The sequence below is a fragment of the Acyrthosiphon pisum genome, chromosome A2, assembly GCF_005508785.2.
Source record: "Acyrthosiphon pisum isolate AL4f chromosome A2, pea_aphid_22Mar2018_4r6ur, whole genome shotgun sequence".
Classification (NCBI taxonomy): Eukaryota; Metazoa; Arthropoda; class Insecta; order Hemiptera; family Aphididae; genus Acyrthosiphon; species Acyrthosiphon pisum.
Genome location: NC_042495.1, coordinates 8,398,727 through 8,412,432, shown reverse-complemented (window position 1 = coordinate 8,412,432; position 13,706 = coordinate 8,398,727). Strand labels below are relative to the sequence as shown.

The 13,706-nt window shown below is 26.4% G+C and overlaps 1 protein-coding gene across 7 annotated transcripts in view; it reads left to right on the top strand.

Annotated features, from left to right (window-relative positions):
• The first annotated feature begins 226 nt into the window (after positions 1-226).
• LOC100159232 (eukaryotic translation initiation factor 4 gamma 3) overlaps positions 227-13,706 on the top strand; it is a 28,749-nt gene continuing 15,269 nt past the window's right edge. Inside the window, exons 1-7 of one of the 7 annotated variants that reach the window (XM_008181223.3) lie at positions 236-760; positions 8,909-9,052; positions 9,126-9,172; positions 11,106-11,168; positions 12,043-12,117; positions 12,363-12,417; positions 13,375-13,700. In XM_008181223.3, the coding sequence (XP_008179445.1) occupies positions 703-760; positions 8,909-9,052; positions 9,126-9,172; positions 11,106-11,168; positions 12,043-12,117; positions 12,363-12,417; positions 13,375-13,700 (768 nt within the window). In that variant the 5' untranslated portion in view covers positions 236-702. Of the gene's footprint in view, positions 761-4,541; positions 4,642-8,346; positions 8,555-8,908; positions 9,053-9,125; positions 9,173-11,105; positions 11,169-12,042; positions 12,118-12,362; positions 12,418-13,374; positions 13,701-13,706 lie in introns of those variants that run through there. The other 6 variants (XM_008181224.3, XM_016801507.2, XM_016801505.2 and 3 more) reach the window with 6 other exon arrangements.

Here is a 13,706-nt window from a genome sequence, read left to right as displayed (position 1 = left end):
TTCGATTATCATTTATTATCAATACATTTCAGTCTTATAAAATATAATTTTAATTTTAACTCGACGACAATAAAATTGCGGTACAAACGATACATTTTTATACGCATTTTCGAATTCGAAAACATCAAATTTAATCGAGTTTGTCGATAGTTACCACTTTCCCACCATAGAGGTTGGCCGGTCTGGTGGTACCGATTTTCCCCCCGTTCACATGACAAACAAGCTTGCAGTGGCCAGTGACTGCATCGTGCGTATTGTTAAAAATTTCGTATGCAATATGGCTGTGTAAAACGTCAAATCTTATAACCCATTTTGTATCAATTTTTTTTATTAAAAACACGAATTGTTTCTTGTTTTATTATTACCAACGTTTTGTGTTATCGTCTGTATAGTTTTAGTATTAGTTGTCGTATTTTTCTAAGTAGTTAATTTTTTACAACAATTTTGTATATTTTATATACATAATTCGTGCCCAACCCAATTTGGCACTGGCTGCCAACCGTATATATTCATTTTTTGATTTTTTATCCATCCTGATCGCGTTCTGCGCGCTTCGTGTATATTTGTGATGACCATTTTCCGATCGGTTCGTCCATCGACGAATCACGACTGATACGATATGTTGGCCAGGTTAATATCGTCAACTACCGGAATACCGAGGTTCGGCGCCAACGTAGCATCCCACAAACGATCACAGTGAGCATGAATAATCGAGGCCAAAACCAGAGTCACCAAAGAAAATTCGAAGGGATGTATACAAGTTAGTAATGTTTATCTTCGATGATTAATTTTCCATTGTCCTCGGCCTATAATAATAACGCCAAGTAATAATTTATTGAGCTCGAATTAAATTGTAGATATTAAAATTTATGAAGTGAAGGTAGGACCCAACTTTAATGTTATCACAATATCAATCTTTCACATTAAAGAATATCTTCATATGGATTGACTTCTAAAATCTTTCAAGTGTTGTTCTATTGTGAAAACATTGATTTATTGGTAAATGGATTTACTTACCATGTCATATTAGTAGGTATAGATTAAATTCCAGTAAAATTAATACATTTAATTTAAAATCTTCAGCAGCGGTAGAATGCCAGATCAAGTTGTTGGCATTTTTGTACATTGTTATTTAGTTGCCAAAGGTTATCTTAGAACTCCACGGATAGTGTTAATGATAGTACATACCTATCAAGCATTTAAATGTATCTCAATTGGCTCCCCCGATCTGTTGTGATGCAGTTTTAATCAATGTTTTCTAGTGAACAGTGATTCTCATTTAATAGTTTTAACCATAGAAACCATACTTTAACTTACCTTAATTTTATCTTATTAAAATTGCATAGGTAGGTAGGTATATAATTTTTTATTCATGAACAGTGAAGTGCAAATTATTGGATTTTAAAATTAAATAGGTACTTAAATGATGATAATTCATATTTTCAATAGCAGATTTTAAAATGTAGGTAATGCAAATAATTTACCAAGTTATTTTTATATAAATTTTCCAAGAGTACAACATCAATACTTAGATATTATAAGTGAAGTATTAGATGTTCATCTGTTTGTTTGTATTATGCTATATTTCAGGACTAAATATATTATAAGTAGGTAGGTAATTTGAAAATACTTTGTATTTGTTGTAGTTTAACATTGAATTTCTAATAGCTTGGATTTATTTTATGTAATGATAGATACCTAATAGTTAAATCTTAATATTTAAGTAGTTCTTATTATGTATAATATTAAACACTTCCTATACAATATAAAATTATATTATTATGATAATTAGAATGATAACTTAACTCTCTCCATATTCCATGTAAACCGTTTAACCGTTTGGGTTGACCCATTACGACAAGATACTGAATAGTTTAAAATATTCTACTACTTCACTTTGGGTTAGATGGTTATTTAAATGTGATTTAACTAGTGATATAATTTAACCTAAACAGTATTTTTCAATTTGGTTAATAACAAGAAAATTCTGAACACAGACCACACGGTTATTCGAATTTGATGACAATATAATAATACCTTCATGGACATTTCAAGGTGGTGGTGGGGTTGGGTTTAATTGGAAAGTATGTAACATTTAAAACTATTCCTATTTTAAAGTTTTTTTTTATTTTTACTACAATGAACATCGAAGTTGAAGAATATTAAATTCCTGTCTTTAAGTACCTTAATTGCATTATTAGGTTAATATTGTTATCAATGCTTAGGTAAATAATAGTTAATACATTTCAAATACCAATAAACCTATTTAATTAGGGTTAATTAGAAAGTACTGAATCTAGAATTAAATAAAAAAATGACTGTGCATAGGTACATAATTTTATTTGTACATTAGTTAATAGTTAGGTACAAATAAAAATTATTTCCAGTTTATGTTATAAGGTCATTAAGAACAATGTAATTTTTATTGTGATTCTAGTTCCACTAAGTAAATTTACATCTCATTAAAAAGAATCCTATTTTATTATTTTGGCTATTGGTACTATCAACGTAATTAATACTAAAATTAAAATAAATAAATATATACAGTACTGTTCAATATTTAAGATCATTGATGGTAACCAAGTAGTTAATTTAAGTATTGTACGTAATATGCCCATTGTATAAAATATACGACTTGATATTTAAATGAATACAATTTTTAATGCTCATTTTATTGGAAAGGGTTCAACATTTGAAAGATCTTCAAATGTTCACCTTGATTGTCAATAAGTGTATTCTATCCAACATAATCCATCTGACAAATTGAATGTTCCCAAATCAGTGAACACTGTATAGTTAGACAAAAAAATATGACTTAATTAGTACAATTATTGTAAGACATTTTCTATATAAATAGATGATAAAATTTTTTTTTTTAAATGGCATGGTATCTATTAGTGAATGCGAAAAGGAAATATAATATAACAAATATTAATACTCGTATAGATAAAGTAATATAAATAACTTATGAAACTACAAAAATAATAATGACAATAGCCGAGACAATAGCTGTAATTATGTATGGTAATTTCCAATCTAGTATTTTTTGCCCGCCCTTATGTTTCCTATTTCTCCAACAAAAGTTGGTTAATGTTGATTATACCATTCCTCTAGTATGTATTACATCTTCTTTTATGCTTGTATTATATTGTATCAATCGTGTACGAGTAGATGTCTCTATTTCATTGTTTTGTTTGGTGCATTATATATTTAAATCATAAATATGTAATACTGTGTGAATTATTGTTTTTCTGAATCATTTTTAATGTTGCTGTGTATCTATGGACTTCTGGTGTGGCTATGTTCATAAGTACAGGAAGTCACTGTGTATAGTAATAGCATGAACTGAAAACGACATGGTTGGGAGGTCCGGTCCGGTTTTCGTACAGATTTTGTGTTAAAGAAGAAATTGACAGATCGACCTCAAACCCTGGGTGAATAAATCACCCAGAGGTATATTCTTATAATTATATAACATAATTTTAATAGATTAAATATAATATATATATATTTAACTGAGAATTAGGTGTCAGGATGAAAAAAGTTACCTAGGTGGCACTGTAGCCTCACAATAATTCCCCCTTTTACAGAATGTCTATATTATCTTAGTATTGTTAATTCAAATTAAATAATTATACATTCTTAAAAATATATGTTAACATTTTTATGATAACAGTATGTTCCTAATAGAGTAATATCAAAATACATATACAAATGCAATACTGAAATACCTACATCCCACAAAAGCTAAAATAATACACATTTTTATCTTAAAATTGTAACCTTATGGGCCAATAAATATTCCTCAGTGAAACACTGAGCTGGTGACCTACAAAGCCACGCCAAGTGATGTCTGCAAGGACAAATCTATATAACTTGTAGCTTTGGTTTATATAATACTAAAAAAAAAAAAAAATTGCTATATAAGTTTAAAAAAGTGAAAAAATATTGTTTTAACAATATTAAAACTATACATTTTAAGTGTTAAAACTTGAACTTAAACATAAACTTCGGTAATGTTCTAAACTAATAACATTTTATCAATATGACAATACCTATTTAACACATGTTAAGTAAGCCACAGATGCTGCGACTGCGGTGCAGCTTGTGAAATTAAGTCATGCTAAATATATAGGGACAAGTCACTGTATGTGCTTGATATACTTGTTCTAATCTCCGCGCCATTGTAATTTGTCAATAATAAAAAACCAAAATTATAATTAGATGAAAAACCAAGTCCACGTTTACCATGCATGACGTAGTTAATGCAAGATTTCATACCCCGTTGAATATTTAAGCTTATTATGCATTTTTGAATAGACTAAACCCTTTTAAGTTCCACCCAAATAGTGCCTAGAATTAATATCTTAGTATGTTTTTACTTTATTTTTTTTTATATTATTAAGATAAGAAACAATATTTAAGTGGTAGGAGTATTTATAGTATTGACTATTAATTATTTAGATTAATAACAATATAAAATAATCACGCCATATGGTCTTTTTTTATCTGTATCCTATCATTCTTTAATACCTATTGCTGTCATATTAATTTGTAAACTGTTCATAGTTCATTAATGTTTAGTAAAGTTTCTTTCCTCCTACATATTGTGAATAATTTTCAACATTGGTCAAGCGTTTAGTGAGTAAAACAAAAAAAGTATATTATTATTTATATTTATAACATATAAATATTTTTATGCCTACAACAAATTTATTTTTTAATAGGTAATTATTGTTATTTTTGTAGTTTATTATGTAGGTACCTTAGTCTGGAATTAAGATATTATAAGTATTTGTTATCATTAAATTTATAATTAAATTTCCATATTTCATAAAAAAAAAATACCTCCCATTTTTCGTGATCATGAATGTGATTATGCATTATGTTTAATAACAGTAAATTAGTGATTAGTGAGTAGGTATATCCTAATTTTCTGCTATTCAGTTTTTTAAGTCATTCCCTCGGTTATTCCTAGTCTGGGCTTATAGAGATACCTTTGAAAATAATATAGTAGATATTTGTAGTTGTGGCAAATATGGATTTTATTTTTATCTTTTATAAAGGTTTAAGACGAAGTTTAAGATATCCTATTATTTTTCTTACAATGATTTGTTACTCATACTCAAACTAAATAATAATTTAGATAAAAACTAGGAATAACGCTTTGGTGTATAGTAGATTTAAGTTATGAGTTGAACTCTTTGAATATCAAGCCACTGTTCACTGTAACGGATGTAAGGATGTGTAAAGAGGACACTACACGGCTATTTGTTGTCTTCGTAACATACCAAATGTACGCTCAGAAAAACGCGTTTAAAAATTAGACCTTATAAGAAACTTGATGGTAAGTACATTATCTGTGTTTATATGTGAGTTTTTTACAATATTTCAATTTTTTAGTAAGTAATGCGTATATAATATACCTAGCGTAAATTAAAAATGCTCATAACTCACTTCAAAACTGAATTATCGTAAAAAAACAAGATACAAACACAGATAATGTGGATAATCTTACCATCATGTTTCATAATAGGCTGATTCACTCTAAATTTTCAACTAACTAAGTTAAACAACGTGATCGCTGAGCATAAATTTTCAATGTTATGCACTTGTAAGATGGAGATAACAAATAAATTATTAAATTCTAAATCTTAAACTTGAAATCTAAAATAAATTATAGCATTGATTAGTATTTATAATCAATGATTATACCACATTAATAAAGAACGATTCAGAACGGAGACAGTTCGTTAGCCTTTATTTCTATTTTTTTTTAAAGGTACTTACTATTATTAAATGCCACAAGTCAAACTAAATAATGCCAAATATATTTCAGATATAATCCAGAAAAAATATAGTCAAATATTTTTAATATTTCAAATGTCTATCAATAAGAGCCAACATATTTTGTAATTATATTTCGTCTTAAAAATGTTTATATAAATATTCTGTAAAAATTTCAAATATTTATTTAAAAGGACGCCATACCCGCATGTGTTGTCTCCGTCTTACAAACGAGTAACATACTGAAATGTCCATATTATTTATGGTTTTTCGTAAGTAAAAAAATTAAAATGGGCTATAGTAAATATTTAGTTATTAATTAACCATGAAAAAAAATTTTTAGAGAACGAGAAAATTGAAATTATTTTTGATCAATACTTCAACAATGAAAATATAACTGATTAGTGATTAGACTATAATAAATTTAATAAAAATTAATCTATTTTTAAATTGAAACTTTTATATCATAACTCATAATATTATTATTTATTATCACTTATCACATATCAGTATAATACGTGAACTAAGAAGAAATATCTTCTTAGTTCATGGTATAATACACAGATATATATAATAACTAGATACCAGACTTCTTATTATATATATCTGTGGTATAATATTGGTTGACTGTTGCTGTTTCTGTACATATGGTTGTATATTTTGTTGATGGTTTATGGTAAATAGTCAATACTCAAATGACAATCCAGATTAAATTATCTAGAAATTTTGCAAATAGAACGTGAAATATCGTCAAATATTAATAACGATGAAGTCATAAAACAATTTGACTCATCTATAGTACCACGTCGTTTGAAGCTTACTAATAAACATTCAAAATTCATAGTTTACGTATATAAGAAGAATTTTTTAAAATATATATTATATATGATTACGTATATTAAAACATTGATTATTTTATAATGTTGGTGGTGTGGGGGACCAATCCCTAAGTAATTTTTGCAACCCCTGATGTTTTGCCCAAATTACGCCACTGAACATACCAAATGTACGCGCAGAAATTCAAGTTTTATGTCGTTAGCTCAGAAATTAGAGTGATTCGACCTGTTATGAAACTCGATGGTAAGAACATTATCTGTGTTTTGTTGGAAGTTTTTTTTACGATAATTTAGTTTTTAAGTGAGTTTTAGCGTGTATAATATATTTAAATTAAAAATGCTCATAAAACTTGAATTTTTGAGCGTTAATTGGTATGTTACGCGTTTGTAAGACGGTGACAACACGTGAGGGTGTTGCGTCCTCTTAATATTCATCCTGTTTGAATTACAACAAACACATAAAATCGATTTTGATGAAACTGGTGTTCTGTAAATACTACTTTTTTCAATTTTTCCCGATTATTTTGAACAGTACTTGGAAGGGGCATATTCATTATAAACAGATAATACTATGGGTAATTATGATTGATATTGCATTATTACAGTTATATATATTATAATAATAGCTAAAGTGTATCCTAAATACACATTATTCTATTTTTGGCCAAGTATCAACTATATAAATCCAACTTGCAACAAAATGCAACTCAATAGAAACCTTCTTCAATGTTGAAAATAAAGCATTATTAGTTAATTATATAGTTATTACCAAAGGTGATGTCAGACATAATAAATCTCATTCGTAGCTCTATACATTCGTCGGTCATGCTCAGTGTTCTGATTTTAAAATTTAACCTTCATAGCTTTCAAATGAAATATTTTTAATGTAAAAAAATTTACCTAAAATATTTGTCACCTATCATCAAATTTGAAAATTTTAACGATTCATTTTAAGCTTTACCTACATTATAAATATTATAACTACAATCTAAAAATACTTATTATTTCTCTCTAATTAGGTACATAATGTATATTTTTCTATTTCTGATTAGGTACAACATTTTATTTTGATATATTGTTTTGTCTGGAGTACCAACAATTTATTTATTTATTAATATTTGTTTTCAGTCTGTTTGTTCTGGAAAAACCTAACCTGAAAATAGAAATTAATATTTTACGTATATTAAAGTTTTTTGTCGTGTTGTTTGTAGTCATTCAAAATTCAAAAATAAAAATTGTTTAATATGTACAATAATACGTATACAACCTATATACGTATTAATCTAACATAGCACATAATAAGGTAATAAAGTTATAACAATAGCAAGAACACTCCTAACAAAATCGGGTAATTTACAAGAATCGAATGTTTCTAAAAACCAACGTTTCATTTTTATTACATAAATGTGGTTACACTGCTATAATAGTATAATATTATTAAACAAATCAATTAAAAACATGTCACACAATCATATAGATTAATAGATAAAATAAGTTACTCATACCCCTAGTACGTGTTTTTTTTAATTTTACATACCTACCTACTGTTAAGATAATTTGAATAAAATATTTTAATTTGAATAGTAAATAATGATCTTTATATAATAATAATTAAAAGTTGTATAACATAATGGTTTAAGAAGCCCTGTTCCTGTTGTCGTAATATTAAAAGGGGAGGGGGAGAACAGCTGTTGCTTCATGTGCATAGGTAGTATCTATCTAGAGGTAGTAGTGGTATGCCAGCCTGGCTGCCACGTTTGTTTAGTTATTTTAAACGTGAAATATTTCTAACTTGTCTTATATTATACCATTTTTATTAATTTTAGTAAATTAATTTAATTATTTGTACATCCAATCTCGATTTTCTATGGTATATCATAACATATGTACATGTTTTTTTTAGTTTTTATTAATATATTATATCATGAATGGTACGATAGTATTTATTTTAAGAAATACCTATGTTATTTATTTATTTAGAATGCTGTAAAATAATGAATTTATTTAATTGGATAAAATATTAATGTGGTGTATTTTATTATTATAAAATATCAAAATATTAATTATCAATACTTATTAAATTGTATTACGATGTATGATAATTATAGATTTAATTTAAATTCTTAACTTCTGATAACACGACAAATCTTTGTCAAAACACATTTATGTACCTAATATATTTTTCAAATATCTTTTTAGTTTTTTCTATAAACAAATTTTAAATATAAAATACAAATTTCTATATTATCAATAAATCTTTAATTTTATATATATATTTTTTTCAGACCCTAATCAGTTTCCCCAGGCTGTCCAAGTCCAAAATCCGGGTTATATAATTAGTGGACCACGTAATCCAAGACATTATGTAAATCCAGGTGCACATAACGTTAGTGATATGAAAAATAATCATATGACTAATATGGCCCACAGTAAGTAACATGTATATTATGTTTAAACAATCAAAAATAGTATTATTAAATTTAAATTTAATAATTATTTTAGGTCAAATCCAAATGGTGCCTACACATATTTCACAAAGACAGCAAGCTGTAAGTATATTTATACAATTAAATATATAGTAACAATTTTATTAAATAATAATTATAGGTATTGCATTATTGTATTAGTAAATTAATAGTTTTTACTTTATAAATTAACATTTATAATTGTAATCATGATACAATGTCTACAAAATGGGATATAGGTAGTTAAACAATATTAAATTGCAGAAAGTAATTAAATATCATAAAAAAGTTACACATGTATAATGTGTATACCTACTTATTTATATATTTATATAATAAAATATATGTTACTTATGAGGAAATCACACCTAACCTAACTAACCTAACCTTAGTCTTACAATGTAAAATAAAAGAAAATTTGTCTTCAGCAGAACAGACTATGTGTTGTTTGCTTTAATATTATAATAAACTTATTATCAAACTGAATGGTATAAATACTTTATCTGTGTGTGTGTGTTTATGTTTAAAATATAAATCCGTTTTTAGTTTCTAAGCGGAGTAATTTTATTAGTTTTGTGATGATGCTTTTTTTTTTGCTTTTTTAAGACTAAATAAATGCTTCTATCATCAACTTCTAGCCAAGATTCAGGTAGCAAATTGTAATAGTTCTTTCTGGTGCAAGGAGGGAAAAAATCAGACATTTCTCAGTAATTTTAATAGTAAAATATGTATTCAAAATTGAATTTCTATTGCCTTTATTACTAATATCATTAATATATGATTTATCTTTAGTAGAAATATAATTATGGAATACAATGTTTAGTGATGCCGGCAGACATTTTTGCAATCTTAAAATAATAAATCGCTTGATAAATTATATAATAATTGTAATAATATGTTATTTCACATAATGTTACTAGTTGTTATTAACTTATAAGTCAATTCCAATGGATCTTAAAATGTTGTTTATAGGTTTTGTAGTGTAAATACCTTTCAATTAATCTAAGATTTTTTGAAAGTTATTTTGTATATTTAATAATAATGTAGTCAATGTAGACACTAAGTATTACTAAGATATTTAAGTTGGAAAACAAATATTTTGTATTGCTCAAGAAGGTGGCAGACAAAAAAAAACCATGATTGTAAAATTAATACATTCAATTCTATGCTCAACATCTAAAACTGGTTCAACTGAATAAAAATGAACTGTTGTACGTTTTAAGATACAGAAACATGGAAACTTCTTTTAATAATAAATGAAAAGAGATTTTGATGTATAAATTTTAATTATTTAAATTTCTAAGTGCATGAAATAATACAAGTTTTTAATTAAAAAATATATATATTTAAGTTTTATTGACAGTAAGTAACTAACGAAAGAGTATTTTTTATCTATTGTTCAATTAACATGACTGGGAATATTATGTGTTTGAATATGGAATATCCCTGTTTAACATTGGTGTTATGCTAAATAGCTTTTTTTTTTGTGGTATTTTATGGTGTTAGAATATTCACTGACCTAACAGTTTACTCCCTTTAGATATCCGCCATTCAAACAATAATTAAGCCCTTTATACTATTTCTTAAAAATTAAAATAAAATAATAATTTAAATACCCATCAAAAAATTTAGTTATGTGCAACAATAACATAAATTAAATGTATCATATGATTGCTTTACATTTATTTTTATCTGAGTGTATCAATTATAGTTTTTATAATATTAATAAATTGGGCTAGTAATTGTCTGAATATGGTAATAAATAGTAATGAGATAATAAAAGTAATTGTCTTACCTTAGTTTTAAGAATTTTTCACTCAAATTATTTGTATTCTGGCTGAATTTATACAAATAAATTCTAATTTCATTAATATTTAAAATAAAATATATTTAATTGATCTCACTACTATTTTTGCAGAAGTTAATACAAAACATATTTGTGTTAGTGTATTATGATGTCTAACTTTTTCCAAACTAATTTTTGTTATGTATATTAATGCTTGCTTTTTGTGCTCAGCTACCCCACCATATAAGACCAAATGCACCACGTAATTTACCAAGAGGACCCTTCCAGTATCAGGTAATTTTCGATGTAAATTACTGATTTGGTAAAAAAAAGTTATTTTTAATCTTAATATTTTCCTTCTATTTAGTAAAATCGTTTGACTTACATAAGTCCTTAGCTTAAACAATTCGATAAACCATTTATATTATGTATAATATATTATTTCATCATTTAATTTTTATTATTTTATGATAGAATATAGTTTTACTAAATATGTATTTAAAAGGTATTATAATTACATTCCATCAACTAAAATATCTAAATATATATTGGAAAAGAATAAATCCACTTTAATTGTCTCTATTGTGTTTAATTTGATTTTAAGTCTCAAATCTGAGTTTAGGGGCATAAGTATTTGGTGCTACCAACAGTACATTTTTTTGTTTTTGTTTGAACACAAATTAAATTAAATGTTTTTGAAACAAATAAGGTACTTAATGAATTTATGATAAAATCCAGATTTTGTATTTAATTTTATGTTTAATATTTTATTGTAATTAATGTTATTCCCTAGCTTTATAGCTATTAACGTTTAAAATAATTTTATTTAACATGCTTTATTAATAATTTAGTTGTATTATACTTGATAATGATACTGATAGTTTATTATACTAACATAAATTAAAAAAGGTATTATTTTTGTAGTTGTTTTGGACTAAATTTGTATTTATCTTGGTGTTGGAATTGAATAATATACATTTATTAATCCCTATTAAAAATTGATTATAATGTTAGTTGATAATAATAATCACAATTTAGTTCTATACAATTATTTTTTGATCAGAATTATGTTAAAGCAAACCATCAGTTGGAATTATTAACTTAAGAATTAGGATGACTCAACATTTGGTTGAATGTAAATAATATTAATTTTGAGACATTTTTATAGGTATATTTGCCTAGCAATGTGGCTTACCAAGGAACCAGTAACCACCCAGCTTATTATCCATTTGGTCCACAGCAGGTATTTATTTTCTAGTGTAAATCTTATAAAAATTAATTATTTGGCACATATTTTTTTTATTATTCATTAAAATCTGATAATATTATTAATAAATACAAACTATTTAGTTATTGTTGTATTTAATAAAATGTATTTATAATATTTAATATTGACAAATTTATGGATCACAAAAATCATATGATTTCTTTTGTTGATATTGATGATTCAATTATATTTTAATAAAATATTATATTATTTTCTTTTAGGCTTCACAGACAGCCGTAATAATGCCATATGTAAACTACCCTACCAATCAACAAGGTAGTTATAATCTAGTTATTCTATTTCCAATTACATAAATATTATTTTAATACTTATTATTTCTTTTAAAATATCTATTTAATTTTATTTATTTAATTGGTTCAGATAAAATTAATTTCTTACTTATTATAACTTTAATATTGTGGGAAGTATTTCTACAAAAATATAGTTTTATTCGTGAAAGTTATTATTGCATACATATTTTTTTATTAATCAAACATTAGCAGTCTGCTGTATAGTAGATTTCTAATGTACCTCTATACTCTGTTCAGCGAGAGAGCACACTAATTCTGCGTATCCCTCTGCGTCACCAGGCTATCGAAACCGGTTCCCCAATAGGAGGGTGTTGCGTGGGGGGACCAGTTTTCGTCGGTGCGCGGCGTGGTCTCTCACTGAACAGAGTATAGTCACTGTAATGGATGTATTGAATTTGAAGTTTTGCTTATAATAAAAACGATTCTGAGTGGAGACTGTCAACCTATATTCCCAAGCATATTTTATTTTATATTTATATTACTATTAGCAATGATTATGAATACTAGATCGCTCACTGCGGTACGAAATAATATACTCTAAATTTACTAGTGATCCTGGTGTTATTATCCAGAACTGACTGAGCGGCCAGTTTATAAGATATACAGCCCAGTCAGTTACGGATAAGTACATCAGGATACTTAGTATAGCATATTGTGTATCACAGAGAGCAGTCTATAGTATTCATAATCAATGCTATTAGTAATTAGAGACTGACATGCTGCCTCTATTTCTAAGGATATTTATTAATTAACCAATATATTCATGGCTCCACTCAGACTAAAATATAAATACAATCTTAAGTATAAAATTTTATAAATATTTTAATATTTTGTATTACTTTTTTATAGACATTATATTCCTTGCTTTTACTTATTGTAATTGTGATACTGTTAAATTTTGAATTTCTATAGTTTTATTTAGTGTCTCGACTTTCAGGTATGTTTTATTCTCAATCTACAAGACCAATACAGATGACTAATCTACCACAGGGGCCACAGAATCCTCCTGTAGCTAATATGAGTAATGCTCAAAATTCCCATGGACAATCTCTCATTGTGCAGTCTCAACCAATGGATATGGCCCCTAATACACAACCTTTGCAACAAGTATCACAGCAACCATCAACTACTCCAATGCAAATCACTGAAGCTTCTTCTCGACCTGCTAGGAAAAAAACTCTTATTAAAATAATAGATCCTAATACAGGCCGTGAAATTGACTTGAATAATTCATTACAAGGACCACCAGTAAGA